The sequence below is a fragment of the Anomaloglossus baeobatrachus genome, chromosome 7 (genome assembly GCF_048569485.1).
Source record: "Anomaloglossus baeobatrachus isolate aAnoBae1 chromosome 7, aAnoBae1.hap1, whole genome shotgun sequence".
In the NCBI taxonomy this organism is placed as follows: Eukaryota; Metazoa; Chordata; class Amphibia; order Anura; family Aromobatidae; genus Anomaloglossus; species Anomaloglossus baeobatrachus.
In genome coordinates this window covers 43,781,900-43,798,907 of record NC_134359.1, presented here as the reverse complement: position 1 = coordinate 43,798,907, position 17,008 = coordinate 43,781,900, and the positions used below count along the sequence as shown (strand labels likewise).

At 46.8% G+C, this 17,008-nt stretch overlaps 1 protein-coding gene across 1 annotated transcript in view; it reads left to right on the top strand.

Annotated features, from left to right (window-relative positions):
• Positions 1–17,008, top strand: part of RBMS1 (RNA binding motif single stranded interacting protein 1) — a 230,367-nt gene that overhangs the window by 27,691 nt on the left and 185,668 nt on the right. Inside the window, exon 2 of the mRNA XM_075317260.1 lies at positions 7,633–7,686. Within this exon, the coding sequence (XP_075173375.1) occupies positions 7,633–7,686 (54 nt within the window). The remainder of the gene's footprint in view (positions 1–7,632; positions 7,687–17,008) is intronic.

The following is a 17,008-nucleotide window of genomic DNA, read 5'->3' as shown; positions in this document are numbered from 1 at the left end:
AAAAACAAACGAAACATTAAAGTACAGGTTAAAGGGAACCTGTCAGGTGTAATATGCACCCAGAACCACAAGCAGTTCTGGGTACATATTGCTAATCCCTGCCTAACCGTCCCTGTATACACTAACATAGATAAAGAGATCTTTAGAAAAAGCATTTCTAAAGATCCTTTATGATATGCTAATGAGCGCAGGGACTAGTCACAGGGGTGTTAGTTCCTTTGGCTAGTCAGCCCCCTTAACATGTAAGCGCGCCCCTGTCCGGGGGTCATGTGCACTGAGCCGAAGTCCAGCATCAGACGCGATAGCAGCGGAGGTGAGCGCGACCATCCTCTGACACTGTACATTCGTAAGCACGACCACAGGGGTGTGCTTACATGCTAAGGAGGGGGCCGACTAACCAAAGGAAGTAATGTCCTTGCGACTAGTCCCTGTGCTCATTAGCATATTATAAAGTATCATTAAATATACTTTTTCTAAAGATCTTTATTTATGCTACTAGATACAGGGACAGTTAAAACAGGGATTAGCAATATGTACCCAGAACTATACCTCCAATTGTCAATATTTTAGCTTGTGCTACTAAGAGAGTGTGTCAACTTTTTTAGGTTTTGTTTTTTTTTTTGTTTTTCTTTTTGGTGTGCTGGAATACACAAGTTTCAATGATCTTAATATAAAATGTCTCGGGACTTCTGAAACCAGCAGGTATGTTTCCCTTTTTACTCTGGAATGTCCTTTATCCTGCTGAGCTGTTTGTTCTAGAATTAGTCTGTAAAATAGTTAACTGGTTTGCTCAAAACTTAGTGTTCCGGAATCCCCCTGGCATCCGTATTCTGGAATTCCCTGGGCATCTTTAGTCTATTGATCTGGAATCTCCAAGCTTGTCATCCTTTTTCTACATCCTCCCAAGAAGCCTAAATTACTAGGCTTAAATGGAATATTTGACTCCTGTCCAATAAACTTTCCATTATGATCTGTAGTTGCAAAATTCTCAAGTCCTCTCAATATCACAATATTGTCCCTGCAAAGGAAATTGGGGTGTCATGATTCATGCACGACTCTGCTGTTCTCGAGTCGATGCTCAGGTGTTCCGTGGGTCACGCCGCCATATCTTAATGCTGCTGTCTCCGGGACACCGCCAGTGATATTTCCGTTCCTGCTGTGTGCTCCGTTCCTGTGAGACATTTTCTGGTTCTTGTCCTGCTACCTGGTACTGTTTTTGTCCTGACCTCCGTTGCCCTTGCCCGTCCTGCCTTTCATCCATCTTGTCTGACCTGACCTCCGTTTCCCTGGCCTGTCCTTATCTTCGATCCTCCTGCCCGTCTGTACCTCCTACCCGTTGTTTCTGTCCATACCTCCCTGTCTTCCGGTCTCCTGTCCTGTGCTCCCCACATCCTCCCCTCTGCTTACTTGCTCTCCCGGGATCAGACCTTGGCTCTGTTCTTTGACTTTGGCTTTTTTGTGCCTCAGTACCAATGTGACATCCCGGCTTAGACCCTGACTAATCGACAATTCCTGCTCTTGTTAGCGACCTCTAGTGGGCTTCTGTTTGACTTCACTCAGGAGTTATTTTCCTACCGGAGTCCCCTGCGCCTAATAGTGGTAGCTTGACATTGGGCTGATGTAATATTGTGCACAATGAATACAGCATTAAATGAGTATTCTCAAGTTGGGAAGATATCCCCTATCCAAACCATAGAATAAAGGGAACTTCCCGACCATTGGGAACCCCCACTGATCCTGAAAATCTGAGCTCTGAAGAGCATTGAATCAACAGAACGATAGTCGATTTTTGTGCACTTTCTGAAGACCAGCTTAGCACAACCTTCGGCTACATCCAGCAGAACCATTAAGAATGGATGAGGTGGCCATGTTTAATGTTGACCACCGCTCCATGCCTACTTTTCAGGGAGAAGTTCTCGGGACCCGTGAAGGATCTTGGCTGGTGGCTCATTTCAAAAGCTAAGTCAGGCCCAATCTTAGCCCATTTCTGTCACAACTGATGTCTAGACTGTCTTGGCTATTAAAATGAGCAATCAGTTAGTCGTCTTCACACATTGTTCCAATGCTTTACCGTAATGGGAAATGCTTGCATGTGCACTGCACAAATCAGAAAAAGACCTTCAGGACCAGAACTTCTAGCTGAAGATTGGGGCACCTTTCATTAATCAAAAATATTAGTAAGGTGTATAACTTACTATTTTGGGCAGACTTGGCTACGTTGTTTTCACCGGAATGCCACTTTAGACTAAAGATTTCTCTGCAAATATTTCATTAATGATTTACTGACCCAATTAATTTGATTTGTTTGTCAGTTCGTTAGGTTATCATAGATTATAGCCTCAAACAACTTTTTGGCATTATATCTCTGTGACCAACTTCAGTACTGAAGTCTTAAAGAATGCGATATGTCAATCTAGAACTATGTTTGTAGGACTCTAAAAAAAGGGGGTTTGTCCGTGTGCGTGTTGGGTTTCGTTTTTAGCAGGATGGTGTTGGGTTTGATCGACCAAGTACCCAATTATTTTTGACCCAAATCATAGATTCAAAGAAGTTATAGGATAACGAATGACTGTAAACCCCCATAGAGGTGGAATCCATTCATTCATTCTTCTGTAGAGGTCCCTTTTTTAAAGTCTTTTTTGGGTAATGACTGTTATTTTTGTGTCCTAAGGACTACTTAACATCCCACTATATTTACCGCAGTTTGGCCTCTGAAATCAAAGGCGCAGGAGAGCTCTAACCTAGCTTGCAAAACCCTGACTTTTTCATTTACGCTATCAATAGCTGAAATTTCATGTTGTGGCAGAAACAAATCATTAGGAGAAAATTTATTCCAAGTCTCCGGTAGAGGATTCTTTTGACACTTGTTCCATGTTGCGAGAGCTTAAAAGAAAAAATGCATTCCGACTTGTTTTCTGACTGTTCTGCCGAGCTCTCGAGTAAATGGATTCACGCTGTGACGTATTAGGCTGACCATAAAGTGGTTGTACTATATAAAAGTTTAACCAGCGGCCTGCTGACAGCCATAAGGTTTACGTTCTAGGGAATTTTTATTTTTACAAATTTTTAGTTTCATCTTTTGGGTAAGGTGAGGAATAGGATATGTGGAAGACATGATGGCTAGAGTCTGTTTTGCAACTAGTGAAAAATTTGATTTTGACCTCAACCAACAATCTGCTTTTTTGGTGAATCAATGACTTCTGTCTTGATCGGTGTCCTTTTTATTACCATTGAAAACCCATCTTTATTATCTCCATTGTTTTCAACTTGGGTGGTGGTCGCTGGAAGAGTTGCCCTCTAATCTACTGTGTATTGGGGTACAACTATAAGGCCAGAATCACACTTGCTAGTGCCTTGCGTGTTTCTCGCGCGAGTCTCTCATGGTAGAACCCGGCTTGGCCGCACACTCCCCTGACAGGAGCGGGTCGGTTGCATATATCTCTATGCAGCTCAGACGCTCCTGTATGCATAGTGTGCGGCCATGCCGGGTTCTACCATGAGAGACTCGCGCGAGAAACACGCGAGGCACTAGCAAGTGTGATTCTGGCCTAAAGGCCACTTTCACTCTGCGTTATGATCTCCGTTCCAGTGGTCCCGTCGGGGTTTCTGTCCGAACCCCCACAAAACAAGATTTTTGATGCATGTGCTGACGGGGCCATTGACTATAATGGAGCAGATGTAGTCACCGTGTGCTCTGTCCTGCACCATTTTTGGGCGTATACGCTTTCTGCAGGTGGACACCCAGAAGCAGTCTACTACGTCTGGGTGTTCGCCTGCAGAAAGCATATACGCCCCAAAATGGTGCAAGACCGAGCACACGGTGACAACATCTGCACAATTATAGTCAGTGGTCCCGTCGGCATATGCATCCGCAACCCATTTTGCGGGGGGTTTGGATGGAAGCTCCAATGACACCACTGAATGGAGAGCAGAACACAATGTGAAAGGGGCCTTATGTTGGTGGTTGTTGTTGTTGTGGTTGTTGGGTGGTGGCGGCGGTGGTGGTGGTGGTGGTTGTTGTTGGTGGTTGTTTATAATATATAATTTTTTTTTTTTTTTAAAGCCGCCAACTTCGGGAGGCAAGGCATATTGGGCAGGTTGATTTTTAAAGGGAGGCTTTCAGCACAGAATGACTTTTCAAACCAAGCACAGGTGCTCGGTGCATCATGACAGGGCCAAACATTACATAGTTACTTGGGTTGAAAAAAAGACCTAGGTCCATCTAGTTCAACCTTCCTCCACCAGTTCTACGTTTATGTGCAGCTTTCCACCTACTTGTTTTCCATCGGTGTGTTCTTCTCTGGCTCTATGAAACAAGAGCTGTCAATCAAAGAAGGGAGGAGGGTGGAGATGGAGGGAAATCAAGCAGTAGGGGAAGGTGCACATCTGTTAGGTAACGCCATGGTGCACCAAGAGTCTATACTTGGTTTGAACTGCATTCTGTGCTGACAGTGCTTTTAAACTAAAAAGTTGTTTTTTTTGTTTTTTTTTTTTATAAGCGCTTTGGACTTTTATCCATTTATCACTTTGAGACAAACCCCTTTAAACAACGTTTTTTTTTTTAAGATTTTTATTTTTTTTTTTAATTTGGAGTGGAATAGTTTGGGGTCTAGAACCAAAAGTCGCCCATTTTTAGGCTCTGTGCATATTATGTTGCGGTTTTTCATACATTTTTCTTTGCAGATTTTAATCAATACTGCAGGGAAAAACGCATCTCAGCAAAGTCTATGAGAATCGTGACGCGCTGTGCACACGACACGCTCCATTTTTTCCTTACAGAGTTTGTTGCTGAAAAAAGAAGCAACGTGTCAATTGTTTGCGTTTTTGTTTTGTTTGTTTGTTTTTTGTCTGCATTACTATAATCCACTGCAGTGCATTATCACTACAGGGGATTATGTTGCAGCACTTTGCCTCACACACCATGCATACAGCATGGTGTGTGAGGCTCTCTGTAGTTCAGTAACCCGGGTCGTCGTGGGGATGTCCCAGGGTAGCCATGGCAACAATCAGATCCCTATGATCGCATTACAGGGACCCGATCGCCAAAGAGGTAAGCAATCCCTCTCTCTGCCTCCTGAATCACATTAATCGCAGCATTCAGGTGGTTAAACTGCCGGGAGCGGTGCAGGCACCGCTCCAGGCAGTGAGAGCTGGTACCCAGCTGTAACATCAGCCAGAGACCTGGCGGTGATCGCAGGAGTGCAGTGCCTGAACCACCGCGATCGCCATGACTAAAGAAAAGTACAAAAAAAGCATGAAAAAAATGCGCAAACGCAATAAAAAAAACATGGCAGAAAAGAAGCACATAAAAAGCAATGTGTGCACACAGCCTTAGTTTGCATGGTTTTGGACGGGATTTCAAATTCTTTGTTAGCTTTATTGAACACATACAAGTATACAATGCACTTAGGAACTTGCAGCGACCACTTGACCCCCCCCCCCCTCCCAAATATCTATGGAAGGTTTATTAACTTTTGGAACATCCGTATGGTGCGTGAATTTCGACCCCCCCCCCCCCCCCCCCCCCTTTCTACTCCACAGAGGTAAGTTAGTTGAGTTGACCTTCGGAGGTCCAGGCGTTGTATCTGTATGCAATGAGTCACTACTAAGGGTACAGTCACACTTTAGCGACGCTCCAGCGATCCCACCAGCGAGCTGACCTGGTCAGGATCGCTGGTGCATCGCTACATGGTCGCTGGTGAGCTGTCACTCAGGCAGCTCTCACCAGCGACCAGTGACCAGCCACCAGCGACGCGTGGAAGCGATGCTGCACTTGGTAACTAAGGTAAATATTGGGTAACTTGGTTACCAGATATTTACCTTGGTTACCAGCGCACACCGCTTAGTGCTGGCTCCCTGCACTCCTAGCCAAAGTACACATTGGGTTAATAAGCAAACCACTTTGCTTATTTACCCGATGTGTACTCCGGCTACGTGTGCAGGGAGCCGGCACTGGCAGCCTGAGAGCGGCGTACGCTAGTAACCAAGGTAAATATCTGGTAACCAAGCACAGCGCTTCGCTTGGTTACCCGATGTTTACCTTGGTTACAGCTTACCGCAGGCTGCCAGACGCCGGCTCCTGCTCCCTGCACATTCAGATTGTTGCTCTCTCGCTGTCACACACAGCGATGTGTGCTTCACAGCGGGAGAGCAACGTCCAAAAAATGAACCAGCACTGTGTGTAACGAGCAGCGATTTCACAGCAGGGGCCAGATCGCTGCTCAGTGTCACACACCGCGAGATCGCTAATGAGGTCACTGCTGCGTCACAAAAAACGTGACTAAGCAGCGATCTCGCTATGTGAGAAGTACCCCTAAGATTTGCAACTAAAAAGAACCAGAAATCTGCTTTTGTGTATGACAGAATGCCGTGCATTGCCCGCTACAAAGGAAACCAGAAATAGCTAGGACTTGATGAGGGCCCTTAGATCAGTTTTCCTAGTCAGTGTGAATGGCGCAGTTCTGGCGCGTTGTTATCTGGATGTATCTGTTCCGTCTGAATCAATCCATTGGCACTCGCCCGCGAATCTCACTAATTAGTCTCTCAGCTTGGCTCTTAGTGTTTTCATGTATTCTGATAACAGATGATGTTGTCGGCTGTTTTATGTTTTCTCCCCTATTTATGTTTGCAGTCAAATTCCAATATAGCGATGGCAGCTCGCACGGGATATTTACAAAATATTAATATATCGTTCTTCTGTACAACTTTTTGTGTATTATTATTATTATTATTATTATTATTATTATTTTATAGAGCACCATTGATTCCATGGTGCTGTACATGAGAAGGGGGTTACATACAGAATACATATACAAGTAACAATAGACAGACTAGTACAGAGGAAAGAGGACCCTACCCTTGCGGGCTTACATTCTAAAGGATTTTGGGGAGGAGACAGTAGGTGGGGTGTAGGTGGGGTGGCAGCTCCTCACGGTGATTGGGACGACCGCTCCGCACGGTGGTAAAATGGTAAACCGGTTTAGTATTGCTGGTCTATACATATGGAAATTGTGATAAGTCTGCGTCACCAACTGAATATGGGCTATTGTTTCCTGTTATCAGCCATTTTAAGCCAGAAATAGGCTGAATTCATGGATTAATGATATGAAGTCCAGTACATTTATCACACATCCCTTTTCTTTCATATCTCTGGTGCCTCTGTAGCAAGTGATTTTGTACAGTGGGTGAATTGCTTCAGTGATTAGGCTGGCCACACGCATTATGTCCCCCATACACATTAGATAAGTCAAACACAAACCATCCATATGATGTTTGTTTATATACCATATCTGCAAGCACATAAGGTGCTGCGAGCTGTCTGGCAGCAGCTTGCTCTTTCCATTAAAAAACAAAAAAAAACAAACAAAAAAACAACCCAGGAATTTTCAGTGTATTGGGCTTCAAGAGATTGGCCGTTTGCCCACAGTGATTTAAGGAATATGCACACCTTAAAAGGGTTTTCTTATAATTGCAGATCATTTTTTAGTAAGATGTAAGTTGAAAAATTCAGTTTCAGTGGCTGCTCTCCTAGGCAATGAGTGTCCATTTGCAAGCTTTCCCACCCCCCCCCCCAGCAGTCATGATAATAACTTCTGGGGATGGGGAGGAGATAATGATTATCTCCCCTCCCAGCAGTCATTATCCCCCTTCTCTCCCAGCAGTCATTATCCCCCTCCTCTCCCAGCAGTCATTATCCCCTTCTCTCCCAGCAGTCATTATCCGCCTCCTCTCCCAGCAGTCATTATCTCCTCTTCCTTCCTCCCCAATTCAGTCCCCTCGCCGACCAAACTTTATCGAACATATCCTGTGCGCTAACTAACCAGATTTCGACTGGCAACAGCAGCTCTCGATAATTGTGCTGACGTGTGGACTTATTGCAGCAACCACCCTGTAGTGCCGCCCGACACCCACCTGCATTGGCACCTGACTACCATTGATTTAACTAGAACTCCAAGTGCACACACCCCCATCCCCCCGGGGTGGTCATTTCAAAACAGTTTAGCCGCACATGCAGTTCTAGTTAAATCACCAGCGACCGTGGCTTGTCTTACAGATCGGGATGTGGCCCCCTGCTGCGCGTCAGCAAAAATGTTTCGGCGTGTCACCTCCAATACGCGTGTCTTCGGTTAGCCATCACTGATCTAGAACAAACTAGTTGGGCATGTAAAAATCCAGCTTCTTCGATGTGCATCCGGTGAGTGCGGAGGCCAATGTTCACAGATGGTTTGCTGAAACCTTCAAGTTTGGCCAATAGTAATCTATGTATGGCCAGCTTTGTCCCTTTTGGGTCTTTTTAGTGGGGTACTAAAGGTCTGCTGGAGAACAGTGTCTGTGCACGATTATCACATATCACATAATGAGTATTCCTAGGAATTATCATTCACGATAGTCAGTCTAAGTGCACTTAAAGGGAACCTGTCATCAGAAATTTCGCCCAAAAGCTAAAAGATTCCCCCTCTGCAGCTCCTGGGCTGCATTCTAGGAAGGTCCCTGTTATTATTGTGCCCCATGTGAGACCAAAATAAAGCCTTTATAAAGTTCTACCTTTTTGTATGCAGCTTCAGTAAATCCGTCACGGGGGCGGGCTCTCTGCCGTCCGTTATTTTGCCCCCTGGTCCTGTATGCCGCCCCCATCGCTCCTTTCCATATCTGATGCACCGCCCACTGCTCCAGCCATCCCCGCGCATGCCCAGTGCCAGTCTCACAGGACTGAGCACTGTGACCGCTGGTGACGTGTGCGCAGGCAAGTGATTATGGACGGGACTGTGACTGTTATCAGCAAGTACCCGGCCATAATCTCTTGAGCGCGCAAACCTCTCCAGCGTCGCACTGTGCTCAGTGTAGATGCTAGACTGTATGGGCTGCTTCTGTGACACCCTGGACTAGTCCAGGGGCGTCACATTCCCCCTTGGTTAAACGTAGCTCGTCCCCGAGCTACAGTGCACCCAGAGTGTTTATTTTTATCTGCAAAAAGTGAACATTTTAATAAGAAAAACATATCTATCCATCCCACGCAGGGGAGGCACTTGAACCCAACGTTTCACTTTCCCAATCCTTCATCCCACCCCCAAAGTTCCAAAAGGAGGCAAGCCACCGCTCCTGTTGGTGGCCAGACCTGGGCCATATGTCTCCCAGGTCTCTCCTCCACCTGTGTCTTCTCCTGTAGGTGGGGATGCAGTCCGTGGCTATGAATGGGAAATAACCATTTACAATAGCACCAGTTCGTGCTGGCTACCACCAGTCCTGTAGCCAAAGGTCCATTTTCAATAAAACTTATCATTGGTCGTCAATCAGGTCATGAATCCAGGTAATTAAAATAAAATCAACATTCTTCTTATCAACACTCTATATCAACATGTCTTACATGACTATCTTTAGCATGGAAAATAGTAGAATTAAAAGCATGGAAAATACTAAACATTTTTAAATTTACTCTATATTTAGACTATTTACATTAGGGTAGAGTAGCCGGGTTCCGCTACCATTCCTCATCTCTGAACCTATGTGGGGGCTGACCAAAGTTCACACGGGTGGACCTTTTCAGCTCCTGGCTTCCCTCTAACCCTTGTACTGTGGTGTTTGCTACTACCTGTTCCCCACTACTGGTGCTAGGTGTTGTAGGTGGTAATCTACGTGTTCGTGGTGCTGGTATGGGTACTTCTCTAGGTGCAGTGATTTCAGGCCTCCTTGGTTCTGGTTCTTCCGCGGGTTGCGGGAATGTGAGTACAGGCACAATCACTGCTCCATTGTACATAGGCCAATCTTCCGGGAAGTCACCTAGGATGGTGTGGATCACTCTCTTCTTTTTCTCAGTCACTTGAGGTTGGGGCTGTTCTTCCTTCTGGATGTTCAGGGGTTCAGGGCACTTTTTCAAGTGGTCACGGGAAATTACAGCTGTGGTTCTTCCTTGGTCCTTGCTGACAAGACAGGTCTTCTGGTTGTTGAAATTGGAAGGCTGGACCACATATGGCTCTCTTTCCCACTGGTCGTCCAGTTTATGCATCTTTCTTTTTCTTTTTAAGACCACTTCTCCTGGTGAAAATGGAGGGGCTTGGGCTTGCTTGTTAAAGCTTCTTTCTTGCTTTTCCCTACTTTGGTCCAGATTCTCCTCGACATACTCTTGAATTTGCCTGTATTGAGCTCTACGCTTGGTATCCCAATCTGCATTTGGGGAATAAACTTCAGGCATCTCAACTTCCATCTCCAGATCCACTGGCAGTCTCCCAGGTCTAGCCCTCATGAGATAAGCGGGTGTGCATTTAGTGGAACTCACAGGAATACTATTGTACATGTCCACAAGATCTGGCAATTTTTCAGGCCACTCGTTCCGCTCCTCAAGGGGTAGAGTTTTCAGCAGGTTGATGACTACATAGTTCATCTTCTCACACATCCCATTTGTTTGTGCGTGGTAGGGGGCAGTGCGTATCTTCTTACACCCATACAATTTACAAAATTCCTGGAAGATTTCTGCTTCAAAAGCGGGACCTTGATCTGTTAGGACGTGATCTGGGTAACCGTGGGGTCTGCAGAAATGTGCCTGGAAAGCCTTCGCCGCAGTGCTGGCAGTTAGATCTTTGACAGGTACCACCACCAGGAATCTTGAATAGTGATCTACTATGGTGAGTGCATAGGTGTACCCATTCCTGCTTGGTGTGAGCTTGACGTGGTCTAAGGCAACGAGTTCTAGAGGCTGGGTAGTTACTATTGGTTGCAATGGCGCTCGCTGACTGGTGCTATCTTTTCTCCTTAATGTACATGGACCACAGTTCCTGCACCAAGCTTCTATGGTATCTCTCATCCCAGTCCAATAAAAGCGACTTCTCAGCAACATTTCCAACTTCTTCCAACCAAAGTGCCCAGCTCTATCATGATAGGCCTCCAACACCACTGGTGCATATGCTGTGGGTATTACTATCTGGCATATTCTCTCATGCGTTTTTGGATTAATGAGACTTCTGCACAACTTGCCTCCATGGAAACACAGACGACTTCTTTCTTTCCACAATTTCTTAGCTTCTTCTGGAGCATCTGGTTCAAGGTGTGAATCAGCCTCGGATATCAATGCCTTTATCAATCTGATTGCAGGGTCATTATCTTGGGCTTCTTGCCAACCATGGTGGGGCAATGGATTGAAGGTCGCCTCTTGCTGATCACTATAATATCGGGGTTTCACTCTATCAGTAGGGTGATGGAAAGCAGGTATCTCAATCTCCTCCAGGTCATCTTCATGCCTCCCATCATCACACAACTGGGGCATCCTGGACAACGCATCAGCGTTAGCGTTCTTGCGACCAGCCCTGTACTTTATAGTGAAATCGTAATTTGCCAGTCGTGCTACCCACCGCTGCTCCAAAGCTCCAAGCTTCGCCGTGTCCAGGTGTGTCAACGGGTTATTGTCTGTATATACGGTGAATTTTGCAGAAGCCAGGTAATGCTTAAACTTCTCTGTCACTGCCCAAACAAGTGCTAAGAACTCCAGCTTGAAAGAACTATAGTTCTCAGGATTTCTTTCTGTTGGACGGAGTTTCCTGCTGGCGTATGCAATCACCTTTTCCTTGCCATCCTGTACCTGGGATAGAACAGCTCCCAGCCCCACGTTGCTGGCATCAGTGTACAGCACAAATGGGAGGTTATAGTCAGGATATGCCAGAATCTCATCTCCTGTCAAAGCTGACTTCATCCACTTGAAGGACTTCTCCTGCTCCTCACCCCATGTGAATGGAGAGCCAGAAGTCTTGCCGTGCTTTCTTTGTCCGACTAGGAGATCTTGTAAGGGGGATGCCATCTTGGTATAGCCTTTCACGAACCTCCGGTAGTACCCCATCAATCCCAGGAATTGGCGCACCTCTTTGATGTTCTGAGGCCTGGGCCAGTTCTGGATAGCTGTGATTTTCTCAGGGTCCGGAGCCACACCTTCGGCACTTACCACATGCCCCAGGTATTGGACTTTGGGCTTCAGCAGGTGACATTTGGAGGGTTTTAGTTTCATCCCGTACCTGGAAAGGGCTTCAAATACTTCTGCCAGAGGGTCCTGCAAAGAGAGATTCGAGACCTCCAGCAGAGGCAACAGGTAAATTTGTCTGGTGGGGAAATTGGCGGTGTACGGGTAATGGATGCAGCTCCTGTGGTAGTGCCCCCACGGAGTGAGATGATGATATGGTGCAGGGCAGCTGTAGGCTCCCGTGGACAGAATTACCAGGCAGTGGTAGAGGCCCTGCCTTCAGAGCACTGGTCTACAGTACTGATAGCCAGAGGGGTAGTCGATGTCCGTAAGGGGAGAGTGCCCGTGCGAGTGTTGAATTGCGGGGAGGAAGAGGTTAGACTGCCCAGGTATGCTACCATAGCCAAATTGTACACTGTGAGTGAGAATTTCATCCAGACAGTAAAGTCCTCAGCCACACCAGATCAGTCAGCCACAGACAGTTCCCAGATTCAGGAACCAGGGGTGGCCCGTTTAAAGGACAATAACGGGCGTAGTGACCAGTCTTGTTGCACCTATAACAAACAAGGTTTTCATACCGGTCACGGTTCCTTCCTCTGTATGTCGAGGTCCTCCCTCTCATCCAAGGGACGTCATCTGGGCAGTTAGCAAGCTGGATCTTCTCCGCCGGCTTGGTCTTGGGCTTGAGCTGCATTGCCTCTAGGATCCTTGCAACATCACTGCTCAGCTGCTGCACCTGTAAAGACAAATCACTGGTATCGCCTGCAGGCGCTGCTGGGGTCTTTGGCTCTGGCAGTGCTCTAACAGGAGGTGGCACATGTAGAGGAGAAGTGCCGGCTTGCCAGGACGTAGCAGGAGAATCAGTTGGCTCTGGGGTTTGCAAAGCCTTGATGGCTCGGTCTTTTAAAACAGCAAAGTCCATTGCAGGATATTCCAGAGTCCACAGCCGTAGCTGCTTGCGGTCCTCCACTGACCCCAGGCCTTGCAGAAACTGTTCAACAAGCACCTTGTTTCCTTCAGCTTCACTGATGGGAATGGTTAGTTTGAGAGTCCGTAGCGCTGATTGCAGCCTCAGAGCATAGTCTCTAATGCTTTCTTGTGGGCGCTGCTTGCAGTTGTAAAACTTTATCCGGAGTTCTGCCTCAGTGCGGTTTTCAAAGGAAAGTCGCAGACGTTCAAAAATGGCAGTTACTGAGGCCCGGTCCTGATCTGTCCAGGTCTCCGCCTCCAGCTCTGCGGCGCCTGATAACTGGCCGAGTAGTACAGACGCTTGCTGCCGGTCATTCATCCCAAACATATCCAGGAGTGTGCGGATTTTTCTTTTGAATCCTTGCAGAGTGTCAGGGGAACCATCATATTGTGGTAGCCAGGTAGCGCCTGGCACATACGGTAAAGTCATTGGCATTATCTGCGCGGTCGCTCGTGCGTCCACGTCACCTTGATCTTGAGGGGGAACTGCCGCTGCGCTCGCTTCACCCGGCGCCGACATCTTTCTATGCCCCCTTGGTGACGCCAAAAATCAATGTGTGACGCCCTAGCAGCAGTCGGACTGCTCGGCAGACACTTTGATGAAAAACAAAAAGGTTTTTTACGGGGGAGAATATTTGTGACGCCACCTGCGGTGTGCGGTAATAAGGAATACCGCCGCTGCTGTATGGGAGTGCCGGGGCTGATGGTGTTGGGGCAGCCTGGTGGTGATTCCCTCCGCAGGTAGGGGCCCCGGGACTCAGGGTAGGGAATAGGTAGGAACAGCCTATATTGATATAGGGCCGGCAGGGCGCTGGGGAGCCAGGGTACTCACTCAGGTGTGATGACGCATTGAGTGGACACAGACTCTGAGGTAAACAAAGTCTCTTGGTACTGCTGCACTCGGTGACTGCACGTGCGGTGGTCCCTTTCAGTGATTCTGTGGTGGACTGGAGCCTTCCTCCATACACTGTATACTGTGTGTGTCCCTGGCCCCGTTGGCTTGAAACCTTCGGGTCCCGTCCCTCTTTTTAATTGGGACCTGCTCTTAGCAGCTGGCACGTGGGATTTTCTGTGACTGCTCTGTGTGGGAAGTCCTATCCCTCCGCTGTGCTGACGCCGCTAATCTCTGAGCCGTCAAGTACAGGCCACTGTCTGCGACCCAGCCAGGCTCTCCTCAGGGAGCTCTTAATCCCCAGGTCCTCTCTCTTTTTCAGTTACTACCAACTGTCTAACTGACTCCTCCCACCAGCCTGTCTGACTCATAGGTGGGCGGTTCCTTTCCCAGCTGGAACCACGCCCCTGGTGTGCCTGACAAGTGTAGTGTTTGGGTGACTAGGATTTGTGCTGTTAGTACAGAATCACTGTTGCGGACCCCGGAACCAAGGAGGGTGGGCCCTGCACCAAGGATAGAGAATAGTGCAGTTCCCTGTGACACCCTGGACTAGTCCAGGGGCGTCACATTTCCAGGTACGACGTCCCTTTGTCATGTGATAGGGGCGTGTTCGAAATACTATCACATGACAAAGGGACGTCATACCTGGAAGCAGCCCATACAGTCTAGCATCTACACTGAGCACAGTGTGACGCTGGAGAGGTTTGCGCGCTCAAGAGATTATGGCCGGGTACTTGCTGATAACAGTCACAGTCCCGTCCATAATCACTTGCCTGCGCACACGTCACCAGCGGTCACAGTGCTCAGTCCCGTGAGACTGGCACTGGGCATGCGCGGGGATGGCTGGAGCAGTGGGCGGTGCATCAGATATGGAAAGGAGCGATGGGGGCGGCATACAGGACCAGGGGGCAAAATAACGGACGGCAGAGAGCCCGCCCCCGTGACGGATTTACAGAAGCTGCATACAAAAAGGTAGAACTTTATAAAGGCTTTATTTTGGTCTCACATGGGGCACAATAATAACAGGGACCTTCCTAGAATGCAGCCCAGGAGCTGCAGAGGGGGAATCTTTTAGCTTTTGGGCGAAATTTCTGATGACAGGTTCCCTTTAAAGGTGGCCAGTCTACGTTCAGCCAATTGTGGTCTCTCATTTCAGCCAAAAGCTGGTATTTCTGATTCCCCCCCCCCCACACACACACACAATACAAAGGAAGACTGGATCAAGCATGTTGATATCGAACATGCCTGGTTTTATTATATATTTTTTTTTTTCCTGCTTTTTCTTTTACTGTATGTAACTGCTTCAAATTCCCGTAAAGTGATCTTGAGTTATTGCATGTTCATTGTATAGAGAGATTGATCCCTACTTGAAAAATTCTCTTGGAAGCTAAAATCCGCGGAGTTCTCTGCGGTCGTCTGCACGATTTAGTGTCTATATCATGGCATCTACATAAAATGTAGCATTTTTTTTTCTGGTTCTAATAGTTGGTGTTTTGAGTCAAATACCCATTTTGATTAATTAGCAATATACAACCACTATTTTGTTACTCAGAAAGGAAATCACTTGTGGCCACAGCGTTTCCTCTATGCAGCAGTCAGGCACACAAATCAGTGAAGACGTTCTGCAGCATTGTCATCCACTAACACAATCCCCCATAATCAAGCGTCTGATGCCCCTATACTGGGAATTAAATTGGGAGGTGAATGGGTTATCAAATTTAAAAGAATTTTGTCATGGTGGACATAGACTTAAGCACCACTCTAGTGTTTAGTGTTTTGTTTTTCAGCACTGGAGTGGCGCTTTAAATGAAGGTCCCCTGTCATATATTCACCTTCTGGCGGCTTTGTTTGGAAAACAGAAGTTGCGGCACAAGGTCTCAGTGCAAGTCTGAGAACCACAACGAGGCTCTCATAGACTTGTATTAAGTTGTGACCACCGGTGCACTCGATGAAACACTGGAGAAGCTGGCAGATCGCAAATTGCTGGAGATGGACAGGAGCAATGCTGGAAAAAGATATATGGGGCAGGGAACTTGCATTTAAAGCACCACTCCAGTGTTTGGGTTTTAGGTGTCATATGTTCACCTTCCAAAGGCTTCATTGTCTTTTTGGTTGTTAGTCTGGCCCCTCAGTGGTATCTTGTGCCCATAACTTCTGACTAACCAGAATCATAGAATCATAGAATATTCGAGTTGGAATGGACCTCCTGGGTCTTCTAGTCCAAACCTCTGCTCAAAGCAGGATTCACTAAATCATCCCAGACCGATGTCCGTCCGTCCGTCCGTCAGTTTGTCCAAGAAGTCAGTTGTCATGAGGTCTCAGTGCAAGTCTATGAGGGCCAGAAGGTGGTTCTCATAGAGTTGTATTGAGTTGTGAACACCGGTGTGCTCCATGAAACACTGGAGCAGCCGACAGGTCACAAATCGCTGGAGACACAGGAGCGACACTGGAGAAAGACAAGGCAAGGAACTTCCATTTAAAGCAACACTCGAGCGAGAAAATAAATGCTGCAGTGGTGCTTTTAAGAAGGCTCCTGCAAACGCCTACAATGGGGGGCTGGAGTGTTTTTACCAGAAAATCCTAATGTAATTTTATATATCTAAAGCTCTGTTCACATCAGGGGTTCCGTTAGTTCTTGCATAGTGCTGTATGCAAAAGAACGGAACCTCCATGGGATCCCTACTGGTCCTGTTATATGCTACAATTGGAATAAAGAAGCTGTGGTGCTACTGTGAACAGAATATAAAGCATACGCAACCAAAGATGCGGCTTTGTGTAATCCCTCATTGGAGATCTAATCTCTCAGATTAATATTATATATTATATATTTTTTTTTTTTTTTTTTTTTTAGGATTGAGTGAGTAGGATAACAATTTCCAACTATATTGTCAGCCAGAAAACCCATCTGTGGCCTAACCCTATGACAAACAACCATCAACAATTACTGTGACACCGGCACACGGTTGCTTGCCAAAGAACCAGATGCTGTGACTGAGGGAGATCTTGTTCTTCACTGAATTAGTTCTGTTCCTGATATTCATAGCTTGTGGGCAGGAGGGGGAATATGGATGGGCTGGATTGGGATCATAAATTAAAGCCGTCCACATAATATGGTCTTCCAGCTCCGTCAATTGGAGGTTTGTGAGGTCAACATTCAGCACCATCCTGTTGGGATGTGTTTGCACTGATTGTGCATTGGCACTGTT